The sequence below is a fragment of the Patella vulgata genome, chromosome 3 (genome assembly GCF_932274485.2).
Source record: "Patella vulgata chromosome 3, xgPatVulg1.2, whole genome shotgun sequence".
NCBI classification, from domain to species: domain Eukaryota; kingdom Metazoa; phylum Mollusca; class Gastropoda; family Patellidae; genus Patella; species Patella vulgata.
This window is the reverse complement of record NC_065881.2, coordinates 14,413,529-14,435,224: the sequence shown is the minus strand read 5'-3', so window position 1 is coordinate 14,435,224 and position 21,696 is coordinate 14,413,529. Positions and strand designations below refer to the sequence as shown.

The 21,696-nt window shown below is 39.5% G+C and overlaps 1 protein-coding gene and 1 long non-coding RNA gene across 2 annotated transcripts; one reads left to right on the top strand and one right to left on the bottom strand.

Moving 5' to 3' along the window:
- Positions 1–249: 249 nt before the first annotated feature.
- LOC126816162 (NHL repeat-containing protein 2) lies at positions 250–16,451 on the top strand. The gene is made up of 10 exons (XM_056099666.1): positions 250–405; positions 1,296–1,885; positions 3,008–3,146; positions 4,236–4,364; positions 5,845–5,938; positions 6,526–6,757; positions 8,473–8,595; positions 10,738–10,941; positions 13,241–13,436; positions 15,067–16,451. The coding sequence occupies exons 1-10, from the start codon at positions 252–254 to the stop codon at positions 15,321–15,323; spliced, it is 2,118 nt and encodes a 705-aa protein (XP_055955641.1). The 5' UTR covers positions 250–251; the 3' UTR covers positions 15,324–16,451.
- A 352-nt stretch (positions 16,452–16,803) lies between these two features.
- On the bottom strand, positions 16,804–19,821 carry LOC126816231 (uncharacterized). Its single transcript, XR_007678258.2, has 3 exons — positions 19,592–19,821; positions 18,104–18,226; positions 16,804–17,406 (listed from the first exon to the last, which is right to left on the bottom strand). It is a non-coding gene; the product is annotated as an uncharacterized LOC126816231 (long non-coding RNA).
- Positions 19,822–21,696: the final 1,875 nt, after the last annotated feature.

Genomic DNA, 21,696 nt, shown 5'->3' with positions numbered 1-21,696 from the left:
TTTCGCTCAAAGTGAAAGAAGAAAAGCATTCTTATATTAAATAGTAAATTTATTTTTTATCTTTTGATTCATCTTTGGGATTTAAACCATATTTGAACCACTCTAGCTGAAAATAAAACAAATGAAACCGTAAATATATCGGTAATTTACACCAAAGATCTAGAACAATTCTGATCCAATTGGTCTTCCGTATAGTCTGTCACAGGGCGGGTCGCTTAAAAATACCGGAAGTGAAACTTTTAACTTTGAAGATGGCGGCTATCGATGAAGTTTTAGCCGATTGTGCCGATTTGGATGAAAGTTTATCAAGTTTGACTGAGACAGATGAACGTAAAACATTGATCAATAAACACATAGAAAAACTGTCCAATAGACGATATTATCAAATTCCTGAATTTTCTAAGGGTAATATGATATTTGACATTTTGAATTCATATTAGCTGTGTAAACTTGTAAAGTGTGTTTGTTTACTTTTAATTTTACAGTTTCATCATGACTCAATAGTTATTAAATGGTGTATAAAATTCTGTTTTAACATTAAACAAACATTTGTTTGTTCAGGTTGATTTTATTGCTTACTTTATGGAGAAATTTCAGAAGCTGTCTACCATCTGTAATGCTTATTCTTAGCAGATGCAAAAATACAGGGGATCAATGACAATTGAACTTTCCAGAATAAAATTATTTGAATGATGTCAATCAAGTAAATGAAATGGGGGCTGCTCCGACAGGACTTATGATGTAAATTATGTTAATTATGTAAACACAGGAGTACTATTTCAGTAACATACCTCTACCAGTTCCCATGATTGTAGAGACTTGAAATTTCCAGGGAATGTTCAAGAGGACTAGCCATGACCCCACACCAAATTTCAGCACAAGCCACCAACTCGTATGATATTATCAATTGTATGATTCTGCTTAGGCTTACAACACATCTGTTTTCTGGACTGACACTGTACCACCCCCTCTATAGCCATGGGCCCGCGGTAGTTCAGTGAGTAAGACGTTGGATCGCTAAATTCATTGTGATTTCCCGGGGGTGGTTCCCCCTTGTCGACTTGTCGTTTATGTACCAGTATAGTCATTGACAGTTGCAATTCCAAATAAGAGTAGACCATAGCTCTTGCCCGTCTTTATAAGCCCAGTTGGTTCCGAAAAGTAGGGTGTTAAAAACCCAATTTCATTTCAGCTGCAATGATTTTCAAAATTACATGTACATGTACTTTTATTAGTTTTATATTCCTGGTAAAAGTAAATACATCTATTCTTATTTTTTTTGTCTATCTTTGCAGAATTTGAATGGTTAAACGTGTCTGAACCCCTGTTATTGTCCAATCAGTTGAAAGGAAAAGTTTTGGTGCTGGATTTCTTCACGTATTGCTGTATTAACTGTATGCACGTCTTACCAGATCTTCACGAACTTGAGAGAAAATTCACAATAACTGATGGAGTTGTGGTTCTTGGAGTACATTCAGCTAAGTTTTTAAATGAGAAATTAACTGCTAATATTCTGAGTGCCGTTTTACGCTACGACATCACACATCCAGTCGTCAACGATTCCGAAGCCTCATTATGGCACAAATTACAAATCATGTGCTGGCCAACATTTGTAATTGTCGGCCCTCAAGGTCAGTTTCTCTACAACCTTGTAGGTGAAGGTCACAAGGATCAGTTATTTGAATTCGTAGACATAGCTGTAGAATATTTTAAAACTGTCGGAGAAATAAAATCCCATGATTTGCCAATTTCTTTGGAAAAAAATCGGCTTCCTGATTCGCCTCTTAAGTTTCCGGGTAAAATTGAATTTAATGGAGATAGCTTGATCATCAGTGATTCTGGAAATCATCGGCTTGTGATCATAGATTTGAATGGAGTTGTCCAGGTAAGATTACATTCTACATAATATGGGAGCCACGGTGACTAAGTGAGTAAGATGCTGACTCCCTAGCCTGGAGGTCGTGGGTTCGATCCCGGTGTTGACCGAGAAAGTTCATGTGGATTTTCTGACGTGGTTTTCCCCATGTCAGTGGTGCAGAACAGAGGGCCTGACAAGGACAGCTGTCAAGTTGTTTGTATGTGACAAAAAAAAAACGAGGTCCCATGTACACATTGGCGTGCACATTAAAGATCCCTTGGCAGTTGGAATTCCATATAAGAGTACGCTCTAGAGCTGCTGTCCAGGCAAAATTTCCCTCATAGCATACTGTATGGCGTTTGCTCGTCATCATTAGCTAAGTCGCAGCAGAACAGTAGGACGTTAAACCACATTTTATTTCATTTCTATATGAAATGTTAAACACTTAGACCATCACACACCACCCTAACTACGGCTGCTGAGTTGATCCCCAAACCGCATCGTTATGTGCCCAGCTGTACCGCCCACATGAACTAATAAATTGTCCTATAATACAGAAATCTATTCACATATCATGGGTGGTGTGAGGTGGTCAAGGGAACAGCCATCTTGGTATGTACTGGTATTAATATTTCACTTTTCTCTAATTTTCGTCAATGGGTGGGGGTTAACATCCTACTTTTCTGCACTAGTGGTCATGGGGCTCATGAAGACGGACGTACATTTGTACACCATGTACATGTAATGTGCTAAGCTTAGCTTAGGCTGTCTGGTACATCACATCCACTACTGGTATTTATAGTAGGATAATGGTATCAGGTCTAGAGTAAGGTTTCTGGTACACCACACCCACCACTGATGTTATACTACATGTAGTAGGAAAGTGGTATCAGGTGTTCTAGGGAGAGTAAGTTTACCCTGCCTGGTATACCACACCCACTACTGATATTTATAGTAGGATAATGGTATCCGGTGTTCTGGGGAGAGTAAGTTTACCCTGCCTGGTATAACTGTCATTATATTAAGATAGTGGTATCAGGTGTTCTAGTAAGCTTAACCTGCCTGGTACACCACACCTACCACTGTTAATGTGAATTGAATGGCTGGACTATGATCTGATATTCTGTGATTGATAAATGATATTTACAGGAAGTAATAGGTAGTGGAAGTCGAGGTTATAAAGATGGTGATTTTAATACAGCAAGTTTCTCGTCACCTCAAGGAACAGTAGTTAAAGATAATGTTATATATGTCGCTGATACTGATAACCATACTGTTAGAAAGGTAGGTTTCATCATAAGATCTGTCATTGAGTTGAGTCAACTCGTGTGGTTTTCATTCCTTGTTTGTACGTGACAAGAAGTAGCGCCGCCTGTCCAACCTCCAGGTCCTCCGGTTTCCTCTCAATCAAAATAAAATTGAACCACATGTTAGTCCCGTAATGATCTAGTTTGTGTGAAGTGGATGTTAAACTCTCTCTCTCTCTCTCTCTCTCTCTCTCTACATGTAGTTTGCAAGCTAGAAATCAAGATACCAAGATAGTTATACATGTAGGTGCCGCTGGTTTGTTTAGAGTACATTTTAGCATGGATTTAGATCTTGTCAGAGGTGAAGGACAGAAGGCCTGGCAAGGAACAGTGTCTAGTCTTTCACATTAATGCTGGTTGGTTATGGTCATTGCAGTCATGATACGATACATATTGCAATTCAGGATAAACAAAAAATTGATATTTTTAGTCCTGGCGATGTAGAAGAAATAAAACTGTTTTATATCACTATATTAATGTGGAGCAAAATGAGGACCAAAACAATTTAAGCGACAAAAAAAAAACAAAACACGAAAAAAGAATCGCGATACATCGATTTACCCTCTGCGATTCAATACGCGAATCGTTTGAAGGTGAATCGAGATAGATCAATTAAACAATATATCATGCCAGCACGATGTCAGATGGTGCGAAAAACCGAGGTACTACTGTGTACACATTAGCAGGCATGTAAAAGAACCATTGACATGCCACTATCTAGGCCAAATTCCTTTATAGCTTGGTGGGTTGGATGGTCGAATGGTTGACACATGCGTTCTGTATCATATGGTCTGTCATTGAGTCAACTGGCGGGGTTTCGATTCCCCAGTTGTACGTGACAAGGAGTGTGGTCGCTGTCCAATCTAGTGGGTTTTCTCCGGGTCCTCATGTTTCCTCCTACTGCTAAAGACCCCTACGCACAAGTGAATTATTGAAATAAAATTGAACCATGTGTTAGACCCGAAATGACCTAGTTTGTGTCGAGTGGACGTTAAATCCCATTTCTCTGACTCGTGGGTTGCTAAACCTATTTCATTCCCTGTCTAGTATTTGTATATGTTTGTAGGTAGATCTTATATCAAGAAATGTAACTACAGTGATAGGTACCAGACAACAAGGAGATGATAAAGTAGGCGGTAAGATTGGTACCCAGCAGATTATCTCCTCACCTTGGGATCTCACACTCGGAAAATCACCAGGTAATTCATCAGCAGCTACGGTGTTAGGATATTACTGACTCTGTAAGGAGTAAACATAACAGACTCACATACAACAGACAATCGCTTATAACGGACACAATAGTTTGGTCCCGATTTTTGTAATAGAAATTTCTCATTTTCAGTCTTTTATAGCGGACACTGTATAATGGACAATCGTTTATAACGGACGATTTTCATCGGTCCCTAATCGACAAATCAATGTAAAGTCTATTTTTATAACGGACTCTGTGATACACAGAACAAAATGATGATAATATTGATTTTATTATCGGTGACTGTAATACTTTTCCCAGAAAATATCCATAGTGATTTTATGGGAAACTTGTGAATACATACATGACTTTTATGTAAATACATGTATGTTCTGTAGATTCTGCATATGATAAATGTTGTTATTTCATGGGGTGGTGTTACCTTCTGGTCTCTAATTCAGGGTCGATAGCAGATTTTTTGTATAACGGACACTGTTTAAAAAGGCCAATTTCTTCCGGTCCCGAGGTATCCGTTATATATACTGTACATGTTTACCCCCACCCCCATGACACAAAATCACATTGTTTTCATTTTATCTCAGTAAGTTGTTAACCAGTAAACTTTAACTAAACAAATTCACGTGTAACAGAATGTCAATATTGACATTGACTCAATGACAGAACTTATGATCTAAATCGCATGTCTTAGACCATTCACCCACCCGACCCCCACCGTCCGATTGACTTGAACTTCATTTGTAATGTTATGAATGATCATGAAACGAATATGTCTACTACTGTCAGACTAACAGCCTTTGATCGCTTTAAAATAACCTGTGCTCTAGAGAATTAGGGAGCCACAGTAGCTAAGTGAAAAAGATGCTGGCTCGCTAGCCTGGAGGTCGCATGTTTGGTCCCAGTAGTGGCAGAGAAAGATCATTGTGAGGTCCCGTGTGTACACATTGGCGTGCACGTAAAAGATCCCTTGGCAGTTGGAATTCGATATAAGAGTAGGCTGTAGCACCGCTGTCCAGGCAAAATTCCCCTCATTGCACGCTGTATGGCATATGGCCGTCTTCATTAGCCCAGTCGGAGCAGAACAGTAGGATGTTAAGCCCCATTCATTTCATTTTGCTCAAGAGAATAAACTTGAAATTTGTATTTGTTCATGAGAGGAAGAAACCTTTCAACTATTTCTAATCACTATTATCAGAGTAATTGGCCTTGAAATCTTCCAAATTCAAACTGGTAAAGTTGTTCACCGGTACATGTTTTATGTTAGCTCTATGAAGAACTAGAATCCAATCAAATATTAATTATACATGTATCTGACAGTTACACTTCATGGGTTGTTTCCCTTGATTAAAGTCATCTGGTAAATGTTACCAACCCCTAGAAGAGAATAAAAATAAAAATTTATGGACCCTTCGTATGACTCAGCTGCTGTTTGTATATGTATCATTGACGGGCAACCTATATTATTACAGGGTCTACTGTAGAAGATGTTTTATATATCGCCATGGCTGGAACTCACCAGATCTGGATTTATTGTTTACAAGATATAACTTGGTATAAAGGCCTGTAAGTCAATATTTTCTTGAATTTTGCTTCCCATTATTGAAAAGTTGATATCATTGACCAATGAACCAAATTTTTTTAATTTAAATTTAAATATATGGCACATGCCACAAACCAATCTGATTAGAACAGAGATCCTATTTCATTTTGTTTTTTATTGTTCTAAATTTTGTTTTAGACTAGGATCTAGAAAAGTTGTTATATGACCCATGTTCTGGTTGATGTGACAAATTAGCCAATGAAACGATCTGTTACGGTGAGTTCTTGGCACACAGTGCACAGAAGTGTAGATATCCCACTAGAAACATCAAGGCTGATTGGTTAATCAAATGTCTGATGTCATAGTGTCAAAAGCCGTTCGTATGACCCCTGATGCGACCATCCACTGCAACTGGCCAGATTTCATATAGTGGAGGCCATCGAAAGTATAAAAGAAACGAAACGAAATGTAGATCTGTATATTAATCAGATTGGGCACAAACAGACCAAAGCCGTCATTTTATATACATGTACATGTGCATAATGTTTATTAGTAAGCTGCTGTGGGCATATGTTTTATTCACTGGCAACCTATCTTATGTTTTTGGCAGGAAATACCCAGCTTTTACCTGCGTTAGGTTTGTTGGTAGCGGAGCAGAAGAAAACCGAAACAATAGTTATCCCCAGAAAGCTGGCCTGGCTCAACCATCGGGCGTAGTAATATCACATGATGAGGAAGTAAACAGTCTTTTTATTGCTGATAGCGAGAGTTCTACTATAAGAACGATAAGTTTAAAAGATGGAGCTGTTAAAAATCTAGTTGGTGGAGAACGAGATCCAAACGTAAGAATAATTCAGTTTTTATAACAACATCAGTTAGATTGTACTCTTAAAGATGCGGGGAGGGGGGGCTCCGGTTTCCTCCCACTGCTAAAGACCCTTACGCACAAGCGAATTATTGAAATTATGTTATTCCTGAAGTGACCTACTTTGTTCCGTGAGGACATTAAAACCCATCTCTCCCTCGTTTGAAGTAGATTAGAACGCTGCTTCTGTCAGTTAATGATATAATTTAAAAATGGAGAAGCGAGAAGTATCATTGTTACGATAATAAACAATTACTGCCACATACATGTATTATCAAAACTCCAAACAGTGATAACTTCGTTCAGAATAAAGTAATTTGAATGAAATTTTCAATATATTCATTTTGCATTATCAATTTTTGAGCTATTATAGGAAGAACAACTAGATCTAAATCTTATATAATGCATCTTTAAATAAGGAATTTGACCACCTACCTGTATTAGCATGGTTAAAGGAGCTAAATCGCTAATATTTTGGGGCCTAGAAATTGGGACAAATGGGTCCCAACACATATTATAATGCAATATGAATTTATATAAACTGTTTTACATTCAATCGTTTCCGTTTTACTGTGAATTGTCATCAGTTATGTTCGGCGAAATACGCCAGAAGTCTCAACCGAAAGACAGTTTCTAGCATCTGGTTATTCCAGTCAACACTGATAGTATATATTGCGCATGCTCTCCAAATAAGAATATGGCATCACCGTATGACATGACTTGTGGAATATGTCTAGCCTCATTCTCAGAGCACCTTGTTACAAATGGCGCTGAAACACATTATGGTACACGATTCGTGTACCAATGGTAAAATGTTTATTTTGTCTTAAATATTGGATATCAGAAGCCCATCTTTTCCAGGTAAGACCACAACACCAATGCTGATTTAAATTGCAAAAGAATTTGTGTTTTCAATGTCGAAGATTTTGGATGATATTGAGTTACGGACTTAGCTACTTTAATACTGCACCATGAATATTTCAATATTTTGTCCTCAAAATGCACATAGCTTGTGTTCACTTCCCACCAACATTATAACTGGTTTGATTTCTATAGGAGTTGCGATGGACAAGTAAGATGCTGCTTCACTTACTTGTGATGATTCAGGTGTCCGTCAAGAAAGTTCGTCAGGATTTTCCAGCGTGGTTATCCCTTGCCAGTGGTGCAGGATGGGACAATAGGAATTCGAAATAAGAGTAGATTGTAGCAAAATTTCTCTCATGGCACACTATGGTGTATGCCATGTTCATTAGCCCAGTCTGAGCAGAACAGCAGGATATTAAATCCCATTTCATTCTAGTTGATTTTTATAAGAGAGGTTGAATCAAAGAGTTCACTCCCTTTGTACAAACAGAAGGGTTGTCTCAGCTAGGTTCTTTGATTGCCCGTCTTCATTAGCCCAGGTTAGGAGCAGAAAAGTAGGACGTTAAACTCCATTTCATTTCATTTCATTTTCTCATACTGCAAAGCAAAATAAAACCTTAGAATATGTTAGTCCCAGTATGATCTAGTTTGTGTCAAGTAGACTCTCTCTCTCTCTCTCTCCCTCTCTCTCTCTCACAGGGAATAGCGTTGCCTGGCTAACCTTGTGAGATTTTTCTGGTTCCCCCAATTTACTGGTAGAACTCTTCTTTCTGTCTCTTTTCCTCCTTCTCTCCATCTATCACTGATTATTTGTTGTATATATTATAGAATCTGTTTGCCTTTGGTGATGTTGATGGTAAAGGAGTTGAAGCTAAGTTACAACATCCACTAGGTGTTGCTTTATTACAAGATAAACAGCAACTATTGATAGCTGACTCCTATAATCATAAGGTGAGACAATCATTAACCTGGGTTTTCTAGGGGGATTTCCCCTTTGATCTGAAGTACAGAGGAACTAGCAAGGAACAGCTTTCAGTAGATCAGATACATGTAGGATAAAACAAATGAGGACTCTCGTTATCTAGGCAAAAGCTCACTCCATGTTTTTTTTTTATAGAAAATAGAAATTAAATGAGGACTCTTGTTATCCAGGCAAAAGCTCATTCCATGGGTTTTTTTTATAGAAAATAAAAATTAATCGCATTTGTCCATCTTAGATTCACAAGAAACTTTTTATCTACTGTTGTTGGTCATATGCCTCCCAACCAGAATGTCCCAGGTTAAACTCCAGGCATGGGTCGACAAGAACCCTCAGGATTTTAAAGCACACTTATCAGGGTGTGACACCTGCTGGACGGACGTTTGGATTGTGTGATTAACTGAGAATAAAATTGGCTCGTATTTAAAAAAAAAAAAATTGTCCTAAGCCAAAAGTTCATTAGGATTTTCTGGCATGGTTCCCCCCTTCTCAGTGGTGCAGGATGGACTATCGTGTACACATTGGCATGCATGTAAATGATCCCTAGACAGTTGTAATTCGCTACAAGAGTAGGCCATAGCGCTGCTATCTGGCAGTGCCGGACTGGGGGGTCGAAGGCCCACCTGTCAGGTCATTTACCAAGGCCCACACAAGTACCCGCCGAAGGGGTGTCACGAGCGCGGTCCGAGGGGGGTCTTTGGGGCTCTCCCCCCAGGAAAATTTTAAAAATTGACAACCGCAAACCCATTTTCCAAGCATTTCAGACCAAAGCAGTAGAAGGCAAATGTTTGATTTCCTGATACAATTAGATAACAGAATGACCTAAGAGCACTATTATTAGATGAATTTGAGAATTCTAGTACACTTATTTTTTTGTGTTTTTTTTCATTTTTTCCTTTCTTTTCTTTCTCCTGTCCTGTCTCCTGTCCTCTCCTTCCTTCTTTCTTTTCTTTCTTTCTTTTCTTTCCTCCCCCTCTCCTTTCTTTCTCTCTTCTTTTTTTTTCTTTTTTCTTTCTCTTTTTTTCTTTTTTCTTTGTAGGCTTAGGCCCACTTTTTTAAATGAGCTTAGGCCCACCTGTCATGGACAGGTGGACAGGTGGGCCCAGTCCAGCACTGCTATCTGGGTAAAATTTACACTGAGTCTGTATGGTGTATGCCCATCTTCATTAGCCCTGTAGGTACAGAACAGTAGGACATTAAACCCCATTTCATTTCATTTTAACCTCCATTCCTTGGTAGGGTGACCCACCATAAATAAATATCTCCATATATCTCCATATATCTCGACAATTACGCCACAATATATATATATATGCCAAGCCTCAAATCAGTTTCACACAATTATAGTCACTAAATAAACGATCATGTTGTACTTAATAAGCTATGACCATTAATCATCTATAAATAATAGACTGAAAACTGGTTCCAAGTGTCGTCCATAACATCCAGACACTTTTGAGTAAAAGATAGGTTACGTGCCCTTGTTTGGAAATTAGTCTCACTTAACCAGTCTATCGACCATTCTACGTCTGATTGACAGGTCGGGATAATCAAGACTACTTTTTTACGAAACATAACAGAAAGCTAGAACAAGAAATTGAATTTAGAAATAAGCACGTTAGGTAGCTCAACAATCGTTTTAAGAACCTTGTAAAAGTAAAATGAAACTACTGGTAGTATCATGTTCCTGTCTAACCCGAGTGATTCAGAGATATTATTTGTACTAAACCAAAAGATGCCGCTCTTAACGGTACAGTTAATGATAAAGCGATTTAAAAAATGAAACGAACGTAATTTCTAAATCTGCTGTAATAACCAAGAAGCTTAATTTCACTGCTATTCAAAATCGTCAACAATAAATTTTTTACGGCTGTAATAGTTGATAGATTTGTAGAGAATTGCACGTGCCATGGCTATTTATAGTATCATACTGTCAGAAAGTTGGTATCGGCACGGCGAATGAGTACGCTTCAGTGGTAGTCTCGAACTATCAGCGGTGGACTTTATTTCTGTACAGTACATGGGCCACCCTATCCTTGGTCTTAATTATGTTTGAAGGTTTATTACAGTTTTCTTACCCTATTTTTACTTTTTATTTTTTCGCTCTCTTTTAGATAAAAAGTGTTGACTTGAAAACGAAGATGTGTACTACTATATTAGGTAATGGTAGTCATGGTAACCAGGGAGATAACTCTACTAGTGTTTTAAATGAACCAGGAGGATTGTGTGTTGATGGAAAGAAAGAAATAGTTTATATAGCCGATACAAATAACAGTGAAATTAAAATACTTGATTTAAAAACATCAAAATTATCAAAGGTAAGAAGGCAAAACCCATCTAATGTTTAGCTTTTCGGGATCTGGTGGGTGTGACTCAGTGGGTAGGGCGCTGGTTCACCAAACAGGGGGTCTGAGTTTGCCAAGAAAGTTCCTTTCAATCTGATTAAAACACAGATCATACATTGTTTTGTTTTTATAGTCCAAAATTTTGTTTTACTTGGCTTCAGTACACCGGGATCTAGAATAACATTGTTAAATAATGCAGGTTCTGATTGATGTGAGGGATTAACCAATTAAGTGGTTTGTTGAGTCAGGTTTTTATGTAGCGTGCCAAACTGTGGGTAGACATTTGCAGCAATAGAAAATGAAACAAAGCAAATGTTGTACTTCCAATTTGGTTAATCGAATGACTGATTTTAATTGGTCAGAAATCAGTCATATGATCCTTGACATGATGTATTTTATCAGATTGACTCCAGTCTGATTTGCAAGGGTTTCCTCAATCCATGAAATGACATGCAGAGACTTTAAATGAAATGAAATGGGGTTCAACTTCCTGCTCTTCTGCTCTATCCAGGCTATTAAAGTTACAATTTCTTATTTTCTAAGAAAGTCAAAACATAATTATTTGTATGTCTTTTGCTCAATAGGTTGTCAACTCACTATTATAGGATCATAGGTTATCTTTCTCACACTTAAAAATCTAAACACCGGAAATAATAACACAATTACCTCCCTTGTTTTCCTATTCCCCACCATGGAATAGCTATCTTTAAACATTTGAATTTGAAGTTGAAAATTATATTTTTGCCAATTTCTCAACTGGCAATAGTGAATTATAGGATTAATAGGATTTTTCTTTAAGAAGGTAGGACTGTTTATAGATACCATCTATTTTAGGGCTTTATTGCATACCGTAGTTCATGATGGAGATATTGCCCAGGCAGTGGCGTTACAAGTTGTAGCTTACAACCTACTCTTATTTTGAATTCCAACTATCAATGATTCTTTTACGTGCACTGTGAACGACTAGACTTTGTTCCTTGTCAGGCCATCTATATCACTGACATGGGGAAACCATGCTGGAAAATCTCAATGAACTTTTTCAGCCAACACAGGGAGCGAACCCGCGATCTCCAGGCTAGCGACCACTTGATCTTTGCTTGGTTTCTCTGTCCTGCATCACTGACATGGGGAAACCACACCAGACAATAATCAACTCTCGATGGCATCGCTAGCCTGCGATGTTTATTTGATTACATTCCGATTTGCTGTTCGACTTCCATTCATAATTAAATCAAAAAATGGATAATCAAGACAATGTTTTTTATCCTACCGACTTAAATAATGATGATCAAGGCTAACCCCAATATTCAATCGCTAAAATCTTGGTTCATAGTGGAACAATTTGACTGAAATTTTCTGCAAATTCCCTTTACATTATCTAAGTTTTAACTATTATAGTGAGAACTGCCAGCTCTTTAACTAATCTCCCATAATGTATCTTTAATTAACTGTTAAATAATCACTCTGAGTGTCCTGTGGTGATGGGGCTTGTTCAGTGGCAGCACCCATCCAATGGAATAAACTCCCAACAACATTAAAGGAAGCCAGAACATTAAAGTCCTTTAAATCATCCATGAAGACTCACTTATTTAATTGTAAATACCAAACATGATAGGGCAGCTCGGCGCTATCCAGTAGAAAAGTTCTAGATAAGAGACGCTATATAAATTCATTATTATTATTATTATTATTATTATTATGTTAGCACGGATTAAGCCATGATTAATTTGATATTTTAGCGAAAATGGAAATGACGGAAATGGAAATGACGCATAAAGCCTTTAAAGGACCTAAGTCCGTAACTCAAAATCCTCCAAAATCTTCGACATCGAAAACACAAATTATTGGTCAATTTAAATCAACATTGATGATGTAAACTTACCGGGAAAAGATGAGCTTCTGATATCCGATATTTAAGATAAAATAATTTTTTTAACATTGGTACACGAATCGTGTACCATAATGCGCTTCAGCCCCAGTTGTATTGAGAGACTCGAGGGACGAGGCTAGACACATTGCACCAAATCAAATGGAGTTATGTACTCTAGAATAACTAGAAGCTAGAAATTTGCACTCGATTGAGATTGCTGACTTATTTCGCCGAACATAACTGATTTGAAATTGGAGTAAAAACGGAAACCATTAAATGTAAATCAGTTTATATACATTCATATTACAGTATTATATGCGTTGCGACCCACTTTTGTGAATTTCTAGGTCCCAAATGTTAGCGATTTAGCTCCTTTAATTCAATGGTGTTTATATTTTACAGCTTCCTATAATATTTAGAGATGAACCTGTTTCTAGATTATCCAGTGAACATAGTATTGAAGCTGATGTTACAATAGAACAACCTGTAGTCTTTGTTCACCAGGACAGTACAGTGGCTATAGAGGTGGAGCTTATTTGCAATAGAAAAGAGAAACTGAATGAAGAAGCACCACAAAGCTGGAAAGTTTTAAATACTGGTAGGTACTTATACTAACATATTGTCACCATTTATATATATATAATTATAAACAGGGGGGTTTGGGTGGCCAAATTGTTAATGCGTGCCCATTGACGTGCACCTAATAGAACCCTTGGCAGATGGAATTTGAAATAAGAGAAGGCTGTATGTCCGTCTTTATTAGCCCAGTTGGAGCAGAATAGTAGGACGTTAAACCCCATTTCATTCCATGTATGTTTCTCATAGTTGGGAGGGGGGGGGGGGGGCGGAGGAGGGGGCTGGATGGTTAGTGCATGCGCACTGCATCATAAGGTCTGTCATTGAGCCAAGTGGCATTCTTTTGATTCCCCACTTGTATGTGGAAGGAGTAAGGTCACCTGTCAAACCTTGTGGGTTTTCTCCGGGTTTTCTCCGGGTTCTCTGGTTTTCTCCCACTGCTTAAGATCCCTACACGCAAGCAAATTAATGAAATAAAATTGAACATGTTAGTTCCGAAATGACCTAGTTTGTGTCCAGTGGAATTTTAAATTGGTATTTTTAACATGCATAGCAAGGTAGATACAGCATCTTGGTATTTTGTTTCATCCAAATGAGAACCCAACACTGTTGTTTGCCAGACCGATTTCGTGCAACACTGACACAGACATACCACACTGAAAAAGTCAATACCAAGATCCAACTGGGACCGCCTTGTTAGTGAGCCATCACCAAGTCACTGTCCACTAGTGGCCAAGTTGTCCAAATGGTTATGACCTAAAGATCTTACATGTAATTAAAGCTTCCACCAATCTTCTAACAAAGTTCAGTAACAAATCACAGAAAAATCATATCATAATTGATGCCTCTACAGCATTGGCCGAGAAAGTTCATCTGGATTTTCCGACGTGGTTTCCCCTTGTCAGTGGTGCAGAACTGAGGGCCTGACAAGGACAGCTGTCTAGTCCTTCGGATGAGACGAAAAACCGAGGTCCCGTGTATACATTGGAATGCACGTAAAAGATCCCTTGGCAGTTGGAATTCGATATAAGAGTAGGCGATAGTGCCGCTGCCCGGGCAAAATTTCCCTCATAGCACTCTGTATGGCGTATGCCCGTCTTCATTAGCCCAGTATAGGAGCAGAACAGTAGGACGTTAAACCCCATTTCATTTCATTTCTTTGGTGATACTTGATTGAATGGGATCTTGGGTCAGAATGCATGAAAAACTATCTCAACCAACCATGACAGCTGAAACGTATTCATTAGGTTTAATTACGTCACGATTCTACTCACACCACCTTCGTTGTCAGGACTGACAGAACTGTGACAGGACTGAATTCTGCGTCACTCAATTGCTTTTCCGTCACTTCGGAACGTTTCGGGCTGACAATCGAGCACCCCCATTGTTACGATATTATCAATGGGGAATAACTCTGGAGATAGACAAACCATATCAATTTCAAAGAGAAAGATGTATGGATGATGGTAGCCTCCATCTTGCCATAATGCAACATGAACAGCAGATGCGGGGGGGGGGGGGAGAGTGAACACCCCCAGCACAGCACTCCCTCCCCCAGGGCGCAGAAAACACTCCCAGCTCTGCACTCCTTCCCTCTTGGACAATCCGTCCCCCTTCATATTATTTTATTTTAATATTTTATTTCATTGCAGAAGGAAATCCTGGTTTACAGTTTATTGGTGGGTTGAAAGGAAAGTTAGTGGGAAACAAGAAACAGACTATTACTAAAGTAAAAGTAGAGAAGAGAGACAATAATGAGAAACAGACTATAATGATGTTATTTCAATTATTCACATGTCTTGTAGATAGTGATGTGTGTACAATGAAAAGAGTTTTAGTGACACAAACTTTAGATATAACCGCGTCTACTACTAACACTGATCATGTAACTCTAGCGATTAAATTATGATAGTGCGCTTTAAATCAAAAACACATACAAATAAATTGCAGTGCAAATAAAATGGGGTTTAACGTCCTACTTTTCTGCAACAAACCGGATAATGAAGACATGAAATGAAATTGGAGTTTGACATCATATTGAATTGGTGAAGGCTTGAAATAAGGTTAAACATTGTATATGTCGGTTCTATCCGGTCTAATGAAGACGAACATACCCATACAGTGTGCTATGAGGAAAAGTTTGCCAGTACTGCGGCGCTACGGCGCTACGGCCTACTGTTATTTCGAATTCCAACTGCCAAGGATTCTTTTACAGGAACACCAATTTGTACACAGGACCTGAACAACTATACCTTGTCCCTTGCCAGGCCCTTTGTCCTGGGGGTCACGGTGGCTAAGTGGGTAAGACGCTGGTCAGCTAGTCTGGAGGTCGGGTGTTTCGATCCCAGCATTGCCCGAGAAAGTTCATCCAGATTTTCCGGCGTGTTTCCCCCTTGTCAGTGATACAGGACGGAGGGGCTGACAAGGACAGCTGTTTAGTCATTTGGATGGAACGAAAAACCGAAGTCCTGTGTACACATTGGCGTGTACGTAAAAGATCCCTTTGACAGTTGGAATTTGATAAAAGAGTAGGCCATAGTGCCACTGTCCGGGTAAGATTTCCCTCATAGCACACTGTATGACGTATGCCCGTCTTCAATAGCCCAGTCGGAGCAGAACAGTAGGACATTAAACCCCATTTCATTTCATTTCCTTTCATCCTGCATGTGCGCACTGTATCATAAGGTCTGTCAACTGGTGTGGTTTCGATTCACCCGTTGTACGTGACAAGGAGAAGGGGCGTCTGTCCAACCTCGTGGGTTTTCTCCGGGTCCTCCGGTTTCCTCCCACTGCTAAAGATCCCTACACGCAAGCGAATCATTGAAATAAAATTGAACCATGTGTTAGTTCCGAAATGACCTAGCTTGTGTTGAGTGGATGTTTAACCCCATTTCTCTCTCTCTCTCTCTCTCTCTCTCTCTCTCTCTATCACCAGGCTGGAATGAATGACAGCAACTAGAAAGAGGCTATATTTTTTCTACTAAGATTTATTATTGTACAGTTTTACATATATAAAAATAAAATATATAAACATACACACATAAAAATACATGTTCACATAGACGTAGATATTCAAATTGAGTATTGAAAAATAAATGAGACAATGGAGACTTCAGTATTGACTAGTAATATTTAACAAAATAAATGAGACTATGGAAACCCTGCGTCAGTAACTATGGAGACCTCACGTGAGTATCTATGGAAACCATGTAAGTTACTATGCAGACCACACGCGGGTAACTATGGAGACTAAATGTGGATAACTATAGAGACCTGTCTCAAGTAACTATTGAGGCCTTTGTTAGTAACTATGGAAAAATGGTAAGTAACGATGATTATGAAATAAAACTGATATAATTATCACAGGTACGGATGAGCAGAGCAAACTGTAGACGTAACCTACATGATAGATAACTGATATTGTGGGGGAAACCCCTTAAAATAACTGATATAAGGGTTCCATCAACCAGGAACCGAGCATGACATCATCGCAGCCATTTTGGAATTGTGACGTGATATCCCCTATCAATGCACAATTGTACAAGAAAAAGTAGCTAACTTTCATGTCCAGCCTACTTGAATTGGCCTTGGACGTTTTGCAAAGAGACTCGCCCAGAAGAACACGTTTTCAAGTATGTAAATAAAAAAATCCGTAATGTTCTGTATGGTATTATCCTATAATAGTTGTTTTCTGATAAATTTACAATGAATATTACGAACTCCGCGGAACAATTTGGTCGATTGACCGGTTAAAAATCTCCATTTATCCACCCACATGTTGATCTTACCCCACCCCCCTATCGGGATTAGTTTTCTCCAACAATGTCATATTAAACGGGCATGGAGAGATTATCCACTTGACACAACAGGACAGTTGATTTCGTCTGTTCCATCTGTACAGTCTATGTCATCGTCACACCTCCAAGTATTTGAAATACATGTCATCTCTTCATCCACTCTGCAGCTGAACTGATTATCTCGACATTCACTCGCTGAAATTATATTTTAAGTACATTATGTTTAATGGCATTTTAAGTAAAGCCAAAATAATATTCGTGTTTGCTTTGCCCCACCCCCTAAAGCGGGTCAGTGAGAATTTTCTTACAGGATCTGGGAAATTAGGTGAAAAAAATTCTATGACAAAGTAATAAAAAATTAGGTCGACAAGTTTGGCTGAACAAAACTGGGTCGGTTAAATAACCGTAGGCTACACACGGGTATTCCTTTTGGTCTAATGAACATAACTGTTTGGGGAAAGTCTATTCTGAGGCAGATACATATATACACCCACACACAATAATACAAATATCCCGATAAATATATCTGAAATGCTATCCAACTGGCCTGTTCTATCACAACAGATCTAATCCCACCCCACACCCGACCGGCAACTTTATCTATGCAGTCCGCGATGTCTGAAAATATCACCATAATCACCCATACCCCCTCCCCAGAGACCAATGTGTAACGCCCATTATCCACTGTGCTCATTAGATGGTGTTGCCAGTTTGCCTAGAACAAGGGGAGGGAAGTTTGTCTAGGACAGATGGCGTTGCCAGTTTGCCTAGAACAGGAGGAAAGTTTGTCGACAACAGGAGAAGGAAAGTTTATCTAAAACTGAGGTAGGAAAGTTTGGCTAGAATAGAGGAAGGACAGTTTGTCCAAATATTTAATGTCTGCTTATCTTACCCGTAGGACAGTTTATTTCATCGACGCCATTATCACAGTCCTCGTCTCCGTCACATCTCCATGACAACGGCATACATTCGACGGGTGTCGTACCACAGTTAAACTCCCCTGCTTCACATTCACCTGGATAGAAGTAAGACAATATTGTAAGATCAGAAACTCCAAACAGTAGGATATTATCAACTGTTTTCACTGGAAGAAAACTCGTACGTTATTGGGATGGGGAGTTGGGTGGCCGAATGGTTAGCACGTGCGCGCTGTATCATACGGTCTGCCATTGAGTCAACTGGCGTGGTTTCGATTCCCCGGTTGTACGTGACAAGGAGTAAGATCGTCTGTCCAACCTCGTGGGTTTTATTCGGGTCCTCCGGTTTCCTCCCACTGCTAAAGACCCCTACGCGCAAGCGAATTATTGAGATAAAATTGAACTATGTGTTAGTCCCGAAATCACCTAGTTTGTGTCGAGTTGGCGTTAAACCCCATTTCTCTCTCATTGAGGAGGCTCAGTGGATGTTTCGTTTGATTAGACCTAGGTGAATTTCTCGGGCTATTGGTTCAGGAATATATACGAGCTCTTAAGGCTCCGGGTCTCTAAACAGAAGGTTCCGAGTTCGTTGCCGGATGGCGAACAATAGGGTAATACGATAATGTTTATAAATTTGAAATATTTCATTAATGTTAAATTCTTATTGAACTGCACCGACTGGGCTAATGAAGACCGGCATAGGTTATACATTGTGCTATGAGGAACATTTTGCCCGGCCAGTGGCGCTACGGTATAATCTTATATCGTATTCCAACTGTCAAGGGTTATTTTACCCAATATGTAAATTTGTCCTCGGATTTTTGTCCCATCTGAACGACTAGACGTTTTCCACTGTCTAACCCTCTGGCATCACTGAAAAGGGGAAACCCCGCCGAAACATTGTGGTGAACTTTTTAGGTCAGTAGCGGAAATCGAACACGGGACGTCCAGGTTAGCGAGACAACGTCTTACTTACTGTATTCCTTCATTTCGTTGGGAAATATCTGTTACCCTTAACCCCCACACCCCCGCTGCTCAAATTCCTGGACACCCCCTGAATTCCCCTACATTACAATACATCCGTACCCAACATAATAATAGTTAGGGTAACTAATATAAAGGGAAGCAACTCAAGGTAAAAGAATATTTCCCAAACGTTGTATCATACAAGTGTCAGTCATGATAGACTATCTACAAAAAACCTTAACGTCGGCAAATTTTATTTTATAAAGACAATATGTGAAATCTGTTAAAAAAAAACAAATAAAATTAAATGGTCTATGTAGTAATCAGAAATAGGGGTCAAAACATTATAAGCTTGTAGAAATCCGCACCGAAAATAAAACAGTCGGGTATTTTTTAGGGTTTTTGTGACCTAATTATTGTAGGTTGTGTTTTGGTCATTGACGTCATGAACACAATCTTTAATTATTTAATCAATGATATTTGTGACGTATACTTACTTGAAATGATCATGTTTTCCACTCCACCAAAATACACCAACATTCCGAGTAAAACTATCAGCATCATTCCTGTTCCTGGTGCCATTGTGGAATAAGACCACTGTAGGGACGTTTTACAATCGTCGGTCGTGCAGTTAACAATTAATTCATCATACAGATTTCTGGTTTCTCGGTCTATTTATAAGGTGATAGAGATATCGGGTGATAGGATGACACGGGTTTAAACTAGACTAAGCCGTATAAACTAGTTCTAGTCACATGATGTCAACAATTACAGGATGACCAGTTCGCTGATACCATATTTGGAAGTTAAAGAGACATGTGAGGACTGTCAGAAATTATTCATGTATATAATATAACAAAGCAATGGAGTTTAACGTCCTACTGTTCTGCTTTGAATCGACTAATGAAGACGCCATACAGTGTGCTATGAGGGAAATTTTACCCGGACAGCGACGCTACGTCCTACACTTATATCGAATTACAACTGTCAAGGAATCTTTTATGTGCACGCCAATGTGTACACGGGACCTCGTTTTTTTGTCTCACCCGAATTACTGTACGTGGAAGAACCACGCCGGAAAATCCCGATGGACTTTCTCCGTCAACGCAAGGATCGAATACGGAACCTCCAGGTTAGCGAGTCAACGCCTTATTCACTGAGGGGGGTTGGATGGCTGAATGGTTAGCGTGCGCGCTGTATCATAAAGTCTGTCATTGAGTCGACTGGCGTGGTTTCGAATCCCGGTTGTACGTGGCAAGGAGTAGGGTCGCCTGTCCAACCTCGTGGGTTTTCTCCGGGTCCTCCGGTTTCCTCCCACTGCTAAAGACCCCTACGCGCAAACGAATTATGTAAATAAAATTAAACCAAATGTTAGTCCCGAAATGACCTAGTTTGTGTCGAGTGGACGTTAAACCCCATTTCTCTCTTTCTCTCTCCTTACTCACTGAGCCACCGTGGCTCACAATAAAACAATGGGAACTGAAATGGGATTTAATATTCTGCAAATTTTTGAAATAAAAATAAACCATATGTTAGTCCCGAAATGACCTGGTTTGTGTCGAGTGGACGTTAAACCCCATTTCTATTTATCTATCTACACGCTAACGTGTACAACGAGACCTGGGGTTTTCGTTCCATCCGAAAGACTAGTCACTGTTCCTTTCCAGTCAATTCGTCCTAGCAACTTTCTCGGCCCCACACCGGGATCAAACCCGGAACGTTCTGGCTACTCGACACAAACTAGGTCATTTCGGGACTAACATAAGGTTTTAATTTTATATCAATAATCTTTAGCAGTGGGAGGTTACCGGAGGACCCGAAGAAAACCCACGAGGTTGGACAGGCAAACCCTATTCCTTGTCAAGTACAACCTGGGATTCGAAACCACGCCAGTTGACTCAATGACAGCCATTGACAGACCTTATGATACAGCACGCACGTGTTAACCATTCGGCCATCCAACCACCCCTGGCTCGCTAGTCTGGAGGTGACGGGTTCGCCGATTTTCCGGCATGGTTCCCCCTTGTCAGTGCTGCAGAACGGAGGACCTGACATGGACAGCTGTCTAGTTGTTCGGATGGGACGAAAACCTGAGGTCCCGTGTACACATTGGCGTGCACATGAAAGATCCCTTGGCAGTTGGAAATCGATATGAGAGTATGTCTTAACGCCGCTGTCCGTGCAAAATTTCCCTCAAAGCACACAGCATGGTATATGCCCGCCTTCATTAGCCCAGGTCGCAGCAGAACAGTAGGACGTTCAAATTTATCTCAATAATCCGCTTGCGCGTAGGGGTCTTTTTAGCAGTGGGTTTAAACCGGAGTACCCGGAGAAAACCCGCGAGGTTGTACAGGCGACCCTACTACTTGTCGCGTAAAAGGAATCTAAAAGGAATCGAACCGCCACCACTTGACTCATTGACATACCTTATGATCAAACGCGCAAGCGTTAACCATTCGGCCACCCAACCCCCTATTTACATAAAAACTATGGTGAGTGGTAGCCTATTGTACATGCTCGTTTTTGCGAGTTTGGATTTAAAGGAGCTAAATCGCTAACATTTGGGACCTAGAAATTGACACAAGTGGGTCGGAACTCATAT